The 15,586-nt window shown below is 37.9% G+C and overlaps 1 protein-coding gene across 1 annotated transcript; it reads right to left on the bottom strand.

The window, feature by feature from the left end:
• Positions 1-556: 556 nt before the first annotated feature.
• Positions 557-15,355, bottom strand: LOC105041327 (uncharacterized). The gene is made up of 5 exons (XM_010918253.4): positions 14,218-15,355; positions 13,374-14,116; positions 13,204-13,293; positions 1,280-2,170; positions 557-1,161 (listed from the first exon to the last, which is right to left on the bottom strand). Exons 1-5 carry the CDS (start codon positions 14,324-14,326, stop codon positions 1,051-1,053), a joined length of 1,944 nt encoding a protein of 647 aa, XP_010916555.1. The 5' UTR covers positions 14,327-15,355; the 3' UTR covers positions 557-1,050.
• Between the last annotated feature and the right edge of the window lie 231 nt (positions 15,356-15,586).

Genomic DNA, 15,586 nt, shown 5'->3' with positions numbered 1-15,586 from the left:
TTTTACTCAAAAAATCATATCAAACTTTCTTGCTACTCTCTTAATTCGAGTCAGATATTTCATTTCCATCAGGAAAACAAAAAAAGAGAACGAGGGGGCGGAAGATTAACTCGAAACACTCCTGGCACTTTGATGCCTTGTTGAATCCCGTTATGAAACTTATACACAGACTTGCCTCTCAAATACAGTTTCAAAAAGGATTTATTCAATGGCTTGGGAAAACCTATAACTTCCAAGAATGCCCATTTTTCTCAGCCGCATGGAATAGGACATATTTTTTCTCGTCTTTTCTTTCCAAAAAATCCACATTTTACACGCCTTGCATTTTTGTCACTCACTCCTCTCACAGGAATATAGTTTGCAGGGATTCAAAGCCCAGAGCCGTAGCTGTTCACACGGCCACATAAAAACACGCGAGCTCTAGCAAGAAGGCCTGAAGCCTGGGTCCTATGTTCACCCACCAACGCAACAAAGATTCGTACTAAAGAGCTTTGTTTGGGTGCTCCGGGTACAATAACTACCTCAGCTGCATTCATTATGAAAAGCGGGTCCAGGCTAATAAAAATGATCGCTTTTCCTTGCTAATAACTAAAAGCTCCACAATCTTCCTTTGAATATGTGCAAAAAGGATGGAGAATAAAACAAAAGACAAAAAGGTCAAAAAAAAAGCTCTGAACTTTCAGACTCAATTTTCTTGTACCCTGGTAACCCTATCTACCTTCCCGTTTAACCCCCAACTGATCCAACAAAATCAAAAGGGAAAACGCTTCTGTGAGAAAGCACTCAAGAATATGGCAGGACAGCACGACATGAGTTTGAGGATTGAAGCAATGCATCTTATTTCGCATTTCACATTCCTTTTTGGAAGCAAGAGGGGGAAAAACAACTCTCTCCTTTCAGCCTCGCAGATTTCCATGAACACAGTTTTCTCAGCATTCCAAATCCTCCTGATGTCAATCAAAAAATCCCTTGACCGCAAAAACTAGAGCCTTCTCAAATATGGAAGCGGTGGTTGTTCAGCAAAATCACGCTTCCGCCTCTCAGATGAGTTCAATTGAAGCGATGGCCAGCTACACCACTCTGACCTGTATCCGGAAGCACCATCCTCAATGGCCGTATCTCACGCTGGCCTGTCCTTAAAGATGTCCTCCGAGCTTCATACTGTAAAAGATAAACGAAAACGAAAAAAAAAAAAAACAATTATTTGGTTGCTAAGCAATGAAAGAACCTTATAAACACCATTAGCAAAATACAACCCTTTTCAGATGGGGTCAGTTACCTGACAGAGGAAATCATTAATCTCCTCAGGTGTTAGAGCATCTCCCTCCGCATTTTCGTCCCATCCAAGTCGTCGCAACAAGTCTAATTCTTCTTCGCTTGGTACAACAAGAGGGTCCGAAGATGGACATTCATCAAGATTGTCAGGCGCACGTACTGGGGCAAGAACAGGGCCTGAAGAACTCTCTCCTACACTGCCAGGACCAGAATCTGGGACAATAGGGACTGAAGATGAACTTCTCTCATCATTGTCAGGATGGGACCTCCTAGGCACTTCACAGGCAACACCACCATCTTCGGTCACACCATTCCCATTCTCCACCGGGTGCTCCAAATCAAAACAAGATGCAGAACTGCCTTTTTCTTGATTAACAGAAGTGAAAGTGCCCGAGATCTGCTCACCCAACTTGGACGAGCAGGATGATGCAACGCAGCTGGGCTCAGTAAGATCAACAGAATGGTTCGCAGGTGTTTTCTTCCGAATGAAATTGAAGAAATCATTACGATTCTGAGCCTGAGAAGTAGGCCTTTTTTCCCCAAAGGAACTGTGAGGAGAAGATGGAGAACCAGCCTTGCTGTCTGCTTTGAGCTTCGGTTTAACAGGGCTCTTTGGTGAAGGAATTGAAGTTGTCTGAACACCGCTGAGTGGGGTTGCAACTCTGATGGGATTCATTAGACTCAGGCCGTCTTTGGCAGTAGGAGAGATGCCATTTCTCTCACGGTTGAGGACTTGGAAATTCCCTACCTGAGATACCTTGGGGGTATCTGTTCTAGCAGGTGCACGGAGGGTGAGATTGACAAATTGTGATGACTGCTGCCCAACCTTGGAAGGTCCACTGAGATCTCCACTTCTCAATCCTTTGGCTTTTGACTTCTCTGAAGAGTTGAGAGCCTAAAAGAATAACACCATCAAAAAAATTTCCAATGCTAAACAAGAGTTCAATAACATCTGAAAATCGGATTTCGATTTTGAATCAAATTTATATCATGTCCATGAAAGAAGCTATAAAGATGGAAGGCATGTTAGCTGAGACGCTGGATAAAGCATCCAAACATTGACATTCATTGAATAAAGCCCAGAAAAAATGGAACAGCTAAGCTTGAAGTTGTGGACTTCAAATGCATATTTCTTAGCTGGCAATCTGGTCCAACCAAATTTGCCTTGTGTGATGTCATTGATGCAAATATGGTACACTTGGAGCACATTTAAAGGGATTCATTTCGAATAGTTTTTAACATTTCAGTTTAGAAATTAACAAAATCAGTTCTCCACATTAATACCTAGAACTCATTTGGATTTGTGCATCTTTCAACAAGTTGTATATCCAAAATCATGATTTGAGATCCCGGGTCATACTGTCTTTGATTCTGTATTATTATTTGGTAGTTATTTTTTGCATTGCAATAAACACTGCCTCCCCACCATCCTCCCCTCTTCTTTTGCTCTGGATATCACTTCCCATTACCAAAATAAAGCTTTCTCACACATTATATACAGAGCTTCCATGTATCTTCAGTAGGCATCAAATCTGAGACACTTGCAAAGATTGTCTGATACTAGATTCCGAAGCTCTATGTGCATTTCCCACACCAATCATGGCATGAGATTCTACAAAAAGAACATGTCAAGAACCACATAGAAAATAATTAAAATTCTAATTGGATGGATCTGCAGTGAGATCAGATGGCTTATATCATATTTTGAAGATTAATGTGAAGAATAATATGACATCTAGAAAAGCAAAAAGAAATGATGCTTCCACCTTTGGCGCAATCTTCTCCCTAGATGCCAATCAAGACAACCTTCATATCAGATGAATAACACTGGCTAAACAAGAGTGCTGTCCCTTTATAAATTTCTCATACTTGAAAATGAATCCAAGTAAGAGTGAGGCTACTCCATTGTTCAAAGCTTAAAATAATAACACAATAAACATTGCGTGAAACAGCTCCAATGGAATTCTTATACTCAAAACTGATCAGAAAGACCAGAAAGTCATGGCTCAACAAGTGTGCAACTTCCATAAAATGAAAGCAATAGAGGTAGAACATGCCCAAAACACAGAACGAAACATCACAGAATGTTTGCAGTCAAGATTCTACCAAACACTCAGATAAATTTATATTAAAAAAAAAAAAACCAATTTTCAGTAGGCTCAGGAATATAAAACCTAAAGAAAACTCTCCGATAACATCACATACATGGACTTTTGATACAAGGCAATTTCAACTAGTTTCAAGTTGATATAAATCTAGTATACCAGAAGGATATCTTATTATACTAAGCAATTCTTTCCCATTTACGCTGATTAAAAATCACATCACTTAGGGCATGCATCTGGTATGAAATTGCATATTTACAATTCAAAAAGCATTAGACCTAATCTAGATTAACAAACAAAGAGGATTTCTTGGAATTACAGATTAACTTTTTAAAAGCACTCCATGGTATGAGCACAGCCTAATTGGGGTGTGCAAAAAACCAGCCAAACCGCATACACAATCTGAACTGGTCTTTTCGGTTCGGTTTATATCATTTTTAATAAAAAAAATGGTTTGGTTTCGGTTCGAGAAAGTTTCAAACCGAAAAAATTCGGTTCGGTTTTGGTTGAGTTTTCAAAACTGATACAAACCAACCCAACCCAACCTAACCAGACCCATACATATATATGTATATACATACATATACATATACATACATATATATACATATACATATACACATATATCTATATATATACATATACATACATACATACATACATACATATATATATATATAGACACACACACACACACACATATATATATACACATATATATATATACATATATACACATATACATATATATACATATATATATATATATACATATACACACATACATATATATATATATATATATATATATAATATAACTCAACCCGATAAACTGAACCGAATTTTTTGGGTCCGTTTCAAGTGGTTTTTGTAGATGGTTAATTCGGTTTTGATTTTAGGAAGCCAGTTTAAATTGGTTCGGTTTCGAATTTTGCTCCAAACCGGCCCAACCCGATCCATGCACACCCCTACAGTTTAGTGGGAAAGGTTAAAATTTATAGGTCATTACTCTTTGATGGTAGAATATTTAAATAGTAATTTCATATCCTACCTGTTCTTCTTCCCCTATTATCTCTGTATATTCAAACTAAGTTCACAACCATCAAAATTGAATCGCACAAGGCAGTACAATTCACAATTTCAGTATAGCTGGATAGCTTCCAGCCAATGTCCGCCAGGAAAAGTTTCAATAGTTACAATGAAGTTGATCTTAGAAGGAAGCAAAACTCCTAACAATGTTCTGGACAAGAGCTCTATCTCGACCATAGAGGGGAGGCTTCTAGAACGTGAAAGCTGATTGCATAATAACCTACCAGTACTTCTTCCAGTCAATGAACCAAAAGAGAATTCGATTACTTAGCATTATATTATAAAGGGTCCAAAAGAGATTCTCAATTGCTTGTCAGTAGAGCTTTCTAAAATTGAGCCATCTATCATTACATCCATCATAACCAAGTCATGCAATACAACCTAAAGCAAACTACCCATCCTTAAGATCAGAACCTCCTCACCACAAACAGATCTCATCTCCCAGCTTTTATAAGGTTAAACATCCTTGCTTCATGATATAGATACTTTCTTACACAACTATTACTCATCCACATGCTAAAGACAGCACAACCCGATGCTCAGCAGGATGATTTGTTCTACTACCAGTTTGATGCCTGGCATCCTTGTGGATAGAATCAAAATTAAAACAGACATGATAACCAGACTTCAAGAAATGAGAAGGAAAATACAGAGTTCATCAGATCCATAACTACAGTCGCAAATCCTCAAGCCAAGGAAAGCCTATAGCATAAACTCCAGAGGAAGGGGGACCACAACTAAGTTTTCTTTAATCCTATTCAATCTCCTTGGAAATTCATCCACTACAAATAAAGTGCACAATGACTTGACTGCACAAAGGGGAAAACTCCAAATATCTAATTGAATAAAAACTAATGCTACTCAAAACTACAGTCATGAGACAAGAAAACAAAAAGGAAGATACATCCATGTCCAAATTCAAGCCATGATACCTTGGTTTGCACAAATTAATTTGGTGCTTTGAACACTTGAAGAAGTACCTCGTTAAGGTGCACTGAATGATGCAATATAAAGTTAAACTGGATGCTTGAGTCTATATTCCAAATATAGGAAAAGAATTAATAATGTTAATATAAAAAATTCAAGTGACACTAAGAGGTGGGTGCATTACTAGTCAAGGTCATGCAGTGCTTGGCATGGCATTGCCACACACACATAAACAGAACGTAGGCCTTGCCCCATGCCAGATCAGCACTCACACAATCACAGCAGGTTCATGACAAAAGGCATGGTTGGTACTTGGCACTTTAATCCTCTTATGCAGTCATAACATATCATGCTTTTGCACTACATCCAAACACTCATTAATTATAAAACAGAACATATCTAAACTTTAATTCAAAATTTAAAATGAAAACAAACAAACCCCAAGACAATAATAAAGTGATACACTAAATTTGGTCATAAAGGCAATATTTTAGTTCCAATGTCTTGTTTACAATGGGGTCCAAAAACAGAGACTGCAGAAAGTACTCTAACAGGTTTTTCTGTTGATCAAAATTTATCTAACTTACAAAACAAAGCTTAAAGATTTACAAAAGGTAGCTTTAGTCATGGATGTCAATCAATAGATAATGTACAAAGATGGATTAAAAACGAATAGAGTCCACTGAGACAACAACATCATGTGCAATAAATGTCAGCAGAGGCCCATATGACAAGTGGGGCACAACAAGCTTGCATCCAAACTTCAAAATAGAAAGAACAATGTCACCACCTTACAGTTACAGACACATGCAATACAAAATATAAAGAACTTAGACCACAAAGATAATAAATCAAAGGGAAATCAAAAGCCTCGAACTCCTAAGCAGCCCAAAAGAGTTGCAAAATCACAACAGCTCTTCTCCCCTGTACTCTATCCCAGAAGTTGAAAATAACAATGAGAATACAAAAATAAAAGGGGTCCTATACACATAACAATCATACCATACCGTACTGGTAAGGTACAAGTATGGTACCAAGGTTCAGTTTGGTATACGAGCCGAATCAGTCGGTACTAGTCCGAACCAAGCAGAACCACACTGTACCAATCAGTACCAACCCATACTGCCCAACTTTTGACAGTGCCGTGGCTGGGAGTGAAAAAAAATGTCGGAAGCCTATCTCGTACAAGATGTGTACTGTACCATATCGAACTGGTAACATACCAATATGGTTCTTGGTGACGATTTTGCAAACCTCAATTTCAACCAAGGTTAGATTGGAGTTCCTACCAATCCCAATAAAATACTCCTCTTGTGGCCAACTACCACCAACACAGACAAACATATTGCACAAGTAGTTCTTATAGGTTACTATTGTGGTCAATCATCTTGCTTACATCATTATGCATAAGCCAAGAACACAATCCAAAAAGGAAAGACCCATACAAGCACACCAACAACTTCTGTCCATACATGGATTACAAAAAACCATCTGCATTATAGTTTGATTGCCACATTTTAAAAAGGTACCCAGAATTACAAGATCCTACACAACCTAAAGCAAATATAAAAGTAAAGATAGAAAGTGGGAGCAAAAAGGTATCATAGAAATAAGTTTCCACTTGATAACAATCAAAAATACAAAAGGAAACATAAGCAAAAAGCACTTTCTGGGGAAAAACATGCATATCAAGTCTAGGATCTCTGCTTCCACTCAGAATTCTCCTTGAAATATGTCTCCAATAATACAAAAAGCAACTATGGCTCTGGTTTGATGCCAAAAGAAAAAAGGATTTAGAAAACAAATAGAAGAAGAGAATATGTCCAGGAACCAAAGGAAAGAAAACATGCAGGACTCCTCAGCTAAAACATAACCCACCAAAAAGACTGAATTTTCTGACCGATGCATTAAGAATCTTATTTAGAGAATCTTTTCCAGGCTTTCTCTAAATTTTTAAATTCCATGCCATACCTAGCTTGCTGTAAAGTAATATGTTGACTCTTAATGCATGCCAATGGTCTTCAACTAAGACTCCTCATGAATTCTGACCTGTACTTAATAATATCACAAGCATCCTAGTTTCCCCTTCACTTTTTACACAACATTGAAGACCTCTTAGATATACAACAACTGATAAAATTCTAGCTATTTATAGCTCCAATAGCACTTCCACAGCATCTCAAGCATTTGTTAACTTTGATCTTGATCAGTTAACGGCATTGGTTCCTCTCATCCTTCCCTCAACTCAGTCCTCTATCTGAAGTACCATTTCCTAATATTAAAGACCAAAATCCTCTTCATGAATCAAATTGGTGGCTATCTTCCAACATAGACAAACCCATATTTCATCAAATTCAATGACAATATGCTCTCCTACTATTTGGCTTTCAACCCTAGACAACCATTGCTATATGCAAATATCACTTTATTATTTGAATAAGTAACTAGAATTACAAATAAATCGGGCTTTATTGGATATATTAAATGCATTGCACATATATGAGAAACTTCATAAAAACAAATTTCTAAATCACAACCTATTCACTAGCCACACAAATTTTCACTTCTAAGCTAAAATACAGCTTAGACAATTTCATGGAAAATGAAAAAAAAAAAAAGTTAAATCATCAATTGAAGCTTTCAATGTTCAGAAAGACGGGAACTTCAACAGTTCAACAGTAACAAATATTAGTATCTCAAAAATATAATCATTATGCAAACAATAGAATCACACATATGATCAAGATAATACTAGCATATTTAAAAATCATTTAGGTGTTTAACCAAAAAAAAGTCTGCAAATGATGTTACAGCTACACTTCCCAAATTAGAGCAACAGCCAAAGGAAATGTTTGCATTTCAAATGCAGAAGTTAAATGAGGCAACTATAGAAACAATGAGAAAGCATACATAAGGTACCTCAGAAATGTTGTATACAAATATTTTTAAGGAAACCATTGGTGAAGTTTACAATTGAAATCTTGACTTAATTATGCAGCAACCATTCAAAAAAAATATGGAAGCTTCTAATAACAATGCAAGAGTTCCTTTTAAAAGCTACAGTGGCTCTGGGTGATCTAAGGCCCTAAGCACAAAAGGGCCACCCAAGATCACAACTAGTGCCTGTTTTCTATAAAGTTTAGATATGAAGTTTATTTCAGATATAGATAGCAAATTATGGGTCTGATCCACATATTGGACATGAAAACTATGATTTGCCAATGTCTTTCATTCAGAACAACTCCCTCCAGCTTGTTTCCATCACACCCAATACCCTCCCAAATTCACCACTAACTTTATACTCCCTAAACTTACAGTTAACAGATGCAAATCTGCTTTATACAATCTCATCAAGAATTGAGCTTTCTTGGTTCCAATTTCCAAATAATAAAAAACCTCATATACAGGATCATGCTTGTTTTGTCCTTTAATACTACTAGTTATATGGTTATAAAAAATATGTATGCCACTCATCTAAAGAGTGAAGCTTCACTAAAATGGAACCATAAATGGTGCACACTGAATACGACAAACACGCAAAACTTTGATCCAATGGAGGACATGATCAGACACCATGTTCACTGAACTAAAGATACTCCAATTATAGATACAACATGAAATACAGGAGATAACCCTTCAACTTGCTTCCGAGATAGCAAGTTGATACTTGAATATGTCATATTCAAGTTTGTGGTCATGAACACAAAAAACCATGAGATGCTAATTTTAATGATCATGGAAAGTACACCATGCTTAGTAATATAAAATGACAAATATGAGAATATGACCCTAGCAATCCATAAACTTTAAGTTGCCCATTCCCAGATATTTGATATTTGCTTCCATAGATGAAAGCTTAAAATCAGAAATTATTAGATTTTTACAGGGATTTATGCTGAGTCAATCTCGATTAGGTTTCCAACGAGGCTAGTCTTTGGTTAGACCCTAATCTTAGTGTTGATTCAATTAGTTTGAACAGTGAAATGGAGTTTCATACAAATAAAAAACATCACATTTGAGGCATGAAAAGATGTTGTTGCATATAATACACACAGGAGCCAACAAAATTCACCATATTGGCCCCAAGATTTATAAGTCTCTTCGAAATTGGCCTAGGCAAAGCTTTAATATCCATGAAAATAAAGCCACCCAGCCACTTCATGTAAATGATTTATTGATCAAACTTTACATAATGGTATTGCCCAAATCACCGTGGGACTTGTAAATGGCACCAAGCTAAAACAGATGAGCATATGTTAATGAAATCCTCTGAAAGTACCACTGCATATGATTGCATTCACATGATGCCCATATCATAGACCTCAAGAAGTTAGTCACCTAAAACACCCGATGCACTTGACCACCAAAGTACTCCATTAAACTAACACATCAATCCATATAATAAAACCAACAGTCCCTAGCATGCACAAAAGGAAAAAAAAAACTCTCAAGATCAGCAAATTTATTACACTATTATATGCAAAAACCTGAACAGCATTCATGAGTCAAGAGGCTCCGCTTGGGAGGCCATGCATCTTAACTTACATGCACAACATCTGTCAATCTCTAGCTGCATAACAAACAAAACTAAGATACCAGATCATCACATCAACTGAACTCCTCCAACTGCAACATCCAAATCCAAGATAATGATGCAACTCAAAGCAATGGCATCATCCAAATATTAAAGCTTAATTTCTTAAAGGAGGATAATTGGCTTAGATATATCTTTTAAATTACCTTTAAATATTCCTTGCCATTATCATTCACATTCAGATCCTTGCCCTAATTACATCCCAATTACAATTAACAGGTATTTAAATAGATAATTCTCTAAGCTCCTCTCTAAACTTCTCATGAGGACATTATCCTACAAGACTACCAATTAATTTCATGTTTATCAGGCCTATCACTACCGACATCCTCCTGCCTGCGTATCCTATATCCAATAATCAAGGCTACGAAACCTGCTGAACTTCCAACCAAATGAAAGGAGTTAGAAATCCAAAATGCCTCATTGATGAAATGAAGCATACAATCTCCCACTGTAAACCATACTTCAAATGATACCCTTGTAATCTAGCACTGAAAGGAGGTGCTTATAGGCAGCACAAATATCATAGACTCAGAGGGGCCTAAATAGAAAACTATCTCCCAAGTTCCTAAATGAGAAGCATCAAACTTATTCAAGCCAATGGGGTAGAACAAAATGCCTCTGCATCACAAACTATTCCACATGATGATCAAAGAGTTAACGTGTCCCAAATCTTTGATGGTGACTCCATCCTTACACACATTTATTACACTTTCTCCATGGTTGGAATTGGGAAAAACACTCTAATATTTCTTAGAATACCTAGCATTACCTTAAACTGTCAACTCACCAACTAGTTCCATCATCCTCTATTCATGCCCTTCACATATAATCAAGCATTCTTATAACCAAACCTTCATCAGGTCCTAGTTGAGCATATTCATGCCATCTCCACTACTGCAACAACTACATACCAGACATGGTCCAAAATCATAAAAGATAACTGTATCTCTATTGAAATTATCAAGGAGAACATCAACAATCTTCTAATATTCACACATGATCCACATGCCCATCACTCTAATATGCCAAAGGAACATCAAGCATATCACCATGTTAGGCCCATATATATGCATTTGCTGAATGTCAAGGTAAGATCGCATACTCCATCTACCAACCCAGCAAACTTCCTAAACCACATCTTCTAGCCTAAACAGGTGAACAGTAAAATCCCTCTGCATAGAAAAAAAAATATGAGATTCTTCATGCATCTGCTCCTTCCTTTTTACAGATCATTCTTTAAAGTTCATCGACCTTCAGCTCCCTGCTGCACTCGATGCTGATAACCAGACAGAACTACAATATTCTTTACTAATGACCAATAATCTTCTCTATAAACAATAAAACCTTCAATGTAATTTGTTCACCAAAGTTTGCTCCCTAACCCTAAGAACCTCTAACTTCCCTAAAGCTGTCTGACATCAATGGTACTCAGCTTGATAGAGGAAAACTCTTCCATAAAAGAACAAGGTCCTATAAAAACAACTACAACCCTATACTCTTGGAAGAACATACCCAACATTGGAATAGCCATGTCCATCATTCTAATCTCCAATCCATCTGCTCAAATATGCAAGCAAATCTTCACTGCACTCTCCAACACCTCTTTACTCCCCTCCAACGGGTCTACATAGAATAGCAAATAATCATTTGAATCTTCAAGCTAAGGATTCAACCATTTTAGTATTCCAAGTTCTAGGTTTCAAAGATTCAGTATCATCAGCAAATGTTCACCATCATTTATATCACTGCTAACCATGTATGAAATCATTCGCAATTGTAACTTTTTCTAGAATGTGAGAGAGAGAGAGAGAGAGAGAGAGAGAGAGAGAGAGAGAGAGAACTTTGAAAAAGTTGAGTATCAAGTGTAAACAACCTCCCGAACCCAAGTTACACAAGCCATAGACTCTTGTTTGAATGACTTCAACAAAAGTACAAGCATTCCGTATCGCAATGTTTGATAAGAATTCTCACATTTCTGTTTCTAACTTTGCAGTAAACTGATAATGCCTGACCAAGCATTTCCAAATCACAAAGTTTTATAGAATGTTAGGTTTTCCTTCCTGAACTTAGTGGTAAATTCTCAAACTTCTCTCAGCTAGTAAAATTCTCAAGTTATGAACTAGCATTACAGTTTTTTTTTCCTGCTAAATAGAAATTAAAGCAAAAAGAAAGGAACGAAAATGATAGCTATGTTTCCGCAAACATGAGCAGCAATATCAATGAATTCTATTATTAAAATCGAAAAGGCACAATAGAAATGAAAAGTTATACTAGAATAAAGGATGTACGATGCTATCCAAAAAGTTCCTTTGGAGAATGCAATATTTTAACAACCTCAACTAGAGGCAAGAAAACAAATTTAGAGAGGGAAAAAAAAAAATTGACATGTGCTCAAGATAGTGGATCAAGCATTATTGTAAACTTTCTTCAGATCATCCAATAAAAGAACATTACAAGTTCCAACTAAGCACCAACAAAAGCAGATTGAAGAACATTATTTACAATCTTATCCCCTAGTTGAATGCCCATTTTCTTAGAGATTATGCAGACATGTTCAAATCAGTGTTGCATGGACACAGATATAAGAATTGGATAGGATGCATATTCAAGTATCTAACTTGGCAGCAGGGAAAAAGTAGAGAAATGAGGATACTTAAGATAAATTATAATTTTGACCAAATTATGCACACACACACACAAACCCACACCCACACCTTCACCCTTTTGTATTGTCTGTTTGAATATTAAGAATAAACATTAAGAAGATATCATTTGTTAAGGTCTTCTAATATACATATTTTCTTCTGATATACATATTATTCATTAAGCTTCATAATTAACTTAAGAAATACAAAAGAATTAACATTTTCAAAGTTATTTCAATACCTACATCCATGTCACATCGCTAAAAATAATGAACTCCTCAATTTAAAAATGAAAATGGTGGGTCAGCCTCATTGCTAAAAGAGTTAACTCTCTGCTCATCTTTAAAAGTGACAACCATAGAACTCTATAAGTATCCAAGTGTCTAATATGCATCTGACTGTATCTGACATGGAATTTTAGAGCCGCATGCAAGTGTTCAGATAACACAAGTTTAAATACAAATTAAAAATACATAACATGCGAGAACAAAACAATACAAGTCTCTGATAATTTTATAAGCAAACCATGCAATGTATATGCTAATAGTAAGATAACAGTACCTACCGAGCTTTTAGTCATTGAAGGAGTCACAGGTATCAGCTTGCTGTATTGTATACGAGTCCGTTCTTCAATCCTCTGGGTATCAATGGACAACTGCAACCAGAAAAATAACGGTTAATTGCATTTAAATGACAACCATCTACACAAAAAAATCAATAGATTCAGTAAGATACCTGAGGTGGAGACCGAACTCGTGACGGTGCCTGAGCCAGTGTCTCGGCCATGTTTAACCCTGTACTACTGCTCGAAGCAGTAGATCCTGGACTTACAGAAGTCTGTGAAGTGAAAGAAGGCACTGGTCCATTGCCTCCAACTTTCATGGGAATGTCCACCAGAGCTGAGGTCCAACCATTACCACCAATACTTTTGGGAAGGTTTTGAATGGGAGAGCTAAGACCAGGAGAAGACACCCTGCCTATTTCTGGAGGCCCTGGCTTTTCTTCAGCTCCAAGAGATGGAAAGTCTCTCTCAAAGGAGGTTTTACTGATGCCACTGATAATACTCACCCCAGATAGTATACCATTTTTCAAATCACTCCCTGGTCTTTTAGGCAAAGACTCAACTTGTTTGCCTGATACCATAGAGTGGGAGCGCCTCAGAGTGTCTTTCCCAGACCTACTTCCCATGAATGAATCAGAATAATCACAGAACCCATTGTCCACCAAATGAGACCTATCTTTGTCGTGAAGGTCGATATCCTTCTCCCGATCCCTATCACGATGGCACCTACCAAAACTACCATACGTCCGTAAGTGCAAAGAGCTATCCTTATCATGGCTCATGGACCCATTACTGCTTGCGCTCCTGCGAAAAGACAATGAGCTTCTATCCAGAAATACGGAAGATCGAGGAGCCTCATGCTCACTCACGCTCAACAACAATCTATTTCTTGAGGCATGTCCAACCCCATGTTCATCTAAAACAATAAAAGCTAAATTAAGTTGCAATTCAAGCAACACAGCAGATATAAATAATAAATAGCCAGTAAAATGAATGCAAGAAACAAGAATTTAATACCTAAATGCGATGAAGATCCAGAATGGTGGTTTGAACTGCTACTGCCACTTGCACTGCTTGTCGAACTTTTATACCACTCGGGAACGAATGTCGGCTCACCTCGCTCCATAACAAATACAGACCATCATCTGACAATAAAAATTTGCTATATCTGCACACTGTCAATCTACCCTCCTTCTATAATCCAACGTCCAAACTAAATTCTAATCACTGTGCATGTACAACACCAGAAGCCGCTCAAAACCCTAAATCTTGGAGGAAGGACGAGCCCCTGCTGGGCTAATGGAGGCCAGGATCCGGCATCCAGTCTGGACACCAAAGCCACCCCCGCCGTTGTATTCTTCTTCCCCACCCACCCACACACACATAAAAAGGCAAGAAATTTCTCTCAGCGCCCAAAATCCAGATCCCCCAGACAGCTTCAAGAATGCAGCAGAAGACAAGCGGTCATCTCCAACTGGGACCCGAACGAATCAGACAATCGAGTTTCAAACCAAGAAATCCAATCAATCAAAAATGAACCCTAATTCGTGGGGAAAAGAAACTACGAACGCCCTCAAAAGACCCTCGTCTCCACAAAAAGAGAGAGAGAGAATAAAAGAAAAGAAAAAATCGTTCAGAAAACGAACTAAAGAAGATGGGAAGAGAGAAGGAGAATGGGAAGAGAGAATAAGAACCCTAATCCCATTCAAAGGGTCATCTTTCGGGGAGGATTGGAGCCATAATGAAACCCTAGGATCAAAGCAACCACCGATCGAGAGTCGAGAAAAAACCCAGCGCCGTTTGGAGAAACCCTAGAGAGGGAGCGATGGGCGAGTCGAAGGAAAGGCCAAGAGCGAAGTGGGGGGGGGGGCAGAGAAGAGTCTCGAAAGCAAACCCTCCTCTCCTCTGCGAGAGGTTTCGCTGAAGTTGGAAACCCTAACCCTCGCGGGGCGTTCCCCAATCGCGCTTCAATAGAAGAGACCGAGAGTTTGGAATTGAGAAGGGATGGGATGGTATTATAGAGAGAAGAGAGACCTTGCGGCGGCGGAGAGAATGGAGAGTCCAGTCTCTCTCTAATTCTTCTTTTCTTCTCTCTTTCTTTGCCTTCTCTTCTTCTTCTAATTCTAATAAATCTCTCTCTCGATCTCTTCTTCTTATGCTTCCAAAATTTGTGTCTCTCTACGTGCGTTCTTGTTTTTTTGGTACAGTTGGGTTTGGAGAGGAGCGGCGGTTGGGGTGCTTCTCGGGGATGGAGGGAAATAAGAGAGGGGAGGTGAGGGGTTCCCACGGTGGTTTTATCCTGCACCAAGGGGAATTGGAAGGGAAAATTTATGGAGAGGGAGGGAGGATGGTGAACTTGGAGGGCTCTGTGATCTTGTAGTTTCTT

The sequence above is a fragment of the Elaeis guineensis genome, chromosome 3, assembly GCF_000442705.2.
Source record: "Elaeis guineensis isolate ETL-2024a chromosome 3, EG11, whole genome shotgun sequence".
Lineage (NCBI taxonomy): Eukaryota > Viridiplantae > Streptophyta > Magnoliopsida > Arecales > Arecaceae > Elaeis > Elaeis guineensis.
This window is presented reverse-complemented; position numbering and strand designations above follow the sequence as displayed.